Here is a 3,823-nt window from a genome sequence, read left to right on the forward strand (position 1 = left end):
TTGACAGGTATGTAGGCAATTTTATTGGGTATAGGATGGCATTAATGTTTTTTTTAATTGATGTTTAATCAATCAGCAAAAAAATAAATTCACATAAGTTGGAAATGTTTCATTGTGTCCACTGTTGTGTACACAATGAAACACCTCAAATTCAACAATGAAACATAATAATTAATTGTGTGTCAACAATGAAACACTAACAATTCAATATCTCGTACACCTTTTGTTTTTACAGATACAAGTCTAATTTTTTGAAGCTACATAGTTAACTTAGTTGGGTAGGTATCGGATGTCATTTATGTTTTTTTTAATAAATTTGTAATCAATTAGCAAAACAATAAAAACAAACATATTGGAAATTTTTCATTGTGTCCGTTCTGATGTGCACAATGAAACACTACAATTTCAACAATGAGACATTATAATTGAGTGATTCATTCATATTTATTGAATTTATGAAGTAAGTGAATAATAAAAAATGCCCGAGTCCAATCAAAAGGTTTTATTAATAATTGAAATTTAATCAGACTCATCAGATTACCTATGTCTATTATAAAATATTAATATATGTATTCTTATGTTATTTATTTTATCTAATGCTATGTAAGTATATTAATTAAACGTCATATTTATTGCACCGCCTTAGTCTCTCTACTCGACCTGTGGTTGACTGGCAGATAATGCCACCTGGCATTAAGTCCGCCACTGTACAGTTGTATGTGCAAAAGTGTAAATAAATAAAACAAATAAAAAATTACCTATAACTAGTTGAGATAACTCCTTACTATTTACTATTATATTTTTTTATATTATCTCCTAAATGATCACCTTTCTTCCTCTTTAGAGATTTAGTTCGCGCCATCTTAAATGAAAAATAAACATAAAATTTTAGGATAACCTAGTAATTTATGGCCTTAAAAATGATTATTTGCACGGACAGTAGATTTTGTTTGGTATATGGTATTATACAATCAAACAAGATGGTACACAATGAAACATTGTTTCATTGTGTCCATCATGCAACTGTTTCATTGTTGACTACATAGGGTTTATTTTAATAACCCCTAAAAAAATCACTAATTTGTAACACTTTTAACATATAATTTAGTTCCACTTAGTCTATGATATATGTGTAATGCTAGGTAATCATGAAAAATATAAATTTATCAACCATATTTTTATCAAAAATCTTTAAAGAACGACAATAATACTTGCCTTTTGGTGAAAAAAATAAATAATGCTCCACAGACACGTCTTCTCACACGTGGCGCGGACGAGAACTGAGGTGCGGCGGGGTATTGTCGAAAGTATCCTTACGCGATATAGTGCACGATATGGCAACGCAGCATTTAAGAAATATTGCAATGTTTTATTGTGTACCATTGTTTCATTGTTGAACATCTGACCCTACCTACCTAGCTCAGGATGTCTGGACTGGACCCTTACAAATCTACAAAACAGCTTCTTACAATGAGCTTAGCTACGGCTGTACTATTACTTATTCTGTGGCTACGGTAAAACCTGCAGCTTGTCTTCTCTACTGTGAGTGTTTAGTAAGGTAGGTAGTTAGTACCTACTAACTAGTCTACCTATGAAGAGATTGCTTTAAAACGATACTTGGATCCCCTAGGCTTTTTCTTTTGTACCTAGGTAGGTACCTACTTACTACCTATATTTTCTTTTCTTGTCATAAGTGTATTTTTTGAAGCCACGATAGCCGAACGGTGAAGGGGTCGGACTGGCCGACTCGTGATCCGGGGAACGCGGGTTCGGTCCCCGCCGCCGCTCGACTATTGTGGTGAGCTCACTCGTGACACAAGCATATTTAGCTTAGTACGAGGGGCTAACGGGAGTATTATTAGTAATTTGTGAAATAACAAATTACTAATAATCTTTTAAAAAAATAAAAAAAATAAAAAAAAAAATTATATAGTGTAGGTACCTATGTGTTAATTGTGTACCTACCTACACTGATGATCCGTCTCTGCACAGGGTACAAGTTTTTGAATTTGTTATTGTTTGTGTGTATGTTTATTTTCGAACCCGTTTAATATGGACTTTTAAAATTATCTGAAATAGGTAAATAATTTTTATTTAGGTAGGTTTATTATTACTGAAGTAGTGTGTTCTATTCGTATCTCCTACCTACTACGACTACGAGTATTATACCTTCTACTAAATGTAAAGGACAAGACTAAGTGGTAGTAGGTAAGTGTAATAAAAGAAAGTCAGAAATAATTTATGAACTTATTTATTCAAACTTAAATCAAATCAGTCTTACAAAGAAAAATGGGTAACCATTAGGAATGACTGAAAGTAGGTATCCTAAGCCTTGTCGCCGTTAGCCTGGTCCTTGATCTCCTTGCGAACCGGTCCGGTTTGGGCGATGGGCACCTTGCGCTCTCCCTGGATAGCAGGCGGCACCGTCCTCGGGGCAGTCACGGTCAAAACGCCATCAGACGACAGACGAGACTCCACGGTTTCTGCCGTGCAACCCTCCGGCAACGCGTAGCGACGAGTAAATTGCCGCGAAATGTATCCGTGCTGATCCTTCTTCTCCTCATGCTTCCCTTCCACCACAATATACCCGTCCGCAGTCTTCACAGAAATCTCCTCCGGCGAGAAATGCTGCACGTCCAAGTTCACTTGGAACTTATCCTTGTCAGACTTGATGCTGGAGCCCATGTCTCGCGCTGCAGCGGCCAGGTGGCGCCACGGGCGGTAGTACTCCCTACTCACCAGGGGTCCGACGGCGGCGGAGAGCAAGTCATCCGGAGTCAGCCCCAAACCGAAGTGCTGGTCCAACAAGCGGCGGGGGCGTTCCAACTCGTAATCCACAAGGAATGGAAGCAGTGACATCTTCTTAGCTTCTTGATACTTCTTTCTTCACGAATTAAAGACTTCAAGTTGAATATTAACGCAGAAATGCAGAGATCGCTCCTGAGATTCCTTCTGTTTGAATTGGTTCGTCTCACGCTCTTCGTATTTTTCAACTGATGACGATCGGCGCGCGCATCGAGTATTTAAACTCAGTAGCGCCATCTAGAATCGGGAAGAATTTACTGGAGGTTTCTAGATGCCAGGGGCGCTTAGTTGGCGGGCCGCTTTCTATGTGTATATTAGTAATAACACGTTAAATAATTGAAATTGTTAATATGTATTATTATTATTTATTAATGTTAATGCTATGTGATAATGGTGAATGGTGGAGAATAGTTTTGTTTTCTTTACCTAATCTTGGATAGGCTTTTTTTCATATTCTTGTAAAACTCTTAAATGCTCAATGGGAAAGAAAGGGTCTCAATCGGGATACTAAGTATTTTATGAATTTCTGTGATGAAGTCGCTAAATAGGTAGGTTAGGTATATTTAGGTTTAAAGTTTTAATACGGTCCTTTAGCCTTAGACTAATGAATAATAAAGCTTAAATGGATAGACTTCCTAGTTCCTTCATACATTCCTCTAATAAGAGGCAAAAATCGTAATAATTGTCATCCAATACCATCTTAAAAAGGAAGCTGTTAGATTGTCCCCTGCCTTACTTTCTTGCGTTTACTATATAACTAGGCTTTAATAAACACCCTTATTATTAATAATGCAAACAGCTTATCAAACCTATTTTAACTATTACACTGTTTTTATCTCGTTACTACTTGGCGCTGCTCGAAATAGGCTGTTTGCCTTATTATGAATAAGGGTATAAGTCTTTAGTTTTATAAGAAATTTTGTAAGAACGTTTTATGATGGCATTTTTTTATATTAATTTATATTATTTCGTAATAATCCTGAAAATACACAAATAATGTTCAATACTTTTGATAAGA

At 36.1% G+C, this 3,823-nt stretch overlaps 1 protein-coding gene across 1 annotated transcript; it reads right to left on the bottom strand.

Annotated features, from left to right (window-relative positions):
- Nucleotides 1-2,235: 2,235 nt before the first annotated feature.
- LOC114358382 (protein lethal(2)essential for life-like) lies at nt 2,236-3,007 on the bottom strand. The gene has a single exon (XM_028312337.1). The coding sequence runs from the start codon at nt 2,857-2,859 to the stop codon at nt 2,326-2,328; it is 534 nt and encodes a 177-aa protein (XP_028168138.1). The 5' UTR covers nt 2,860-3,007; the 3' UTR covers nt 2,236-2,325.
- Nucleotides 3,008-3,823: the final 816 nt, after the last annotated feature.

This window comes from Ostrinia furnacalis, unplaced genomic scaffold, assembly GCF_004193835.3.
Source record: "Ostrinia furnacalis isolate ACB-3 unplaced genomic scaffold, ASM419383v2 OfSCF3905, whole genome shotgun sequence".
NCBI classification, from domain to species: domain Eukaryota; kingdom Metazoa; phylum Arthropoda; class Insecta; order Lepidoptera; family Crambidae; genus Ostrinia; species Ostrinia furnacalis.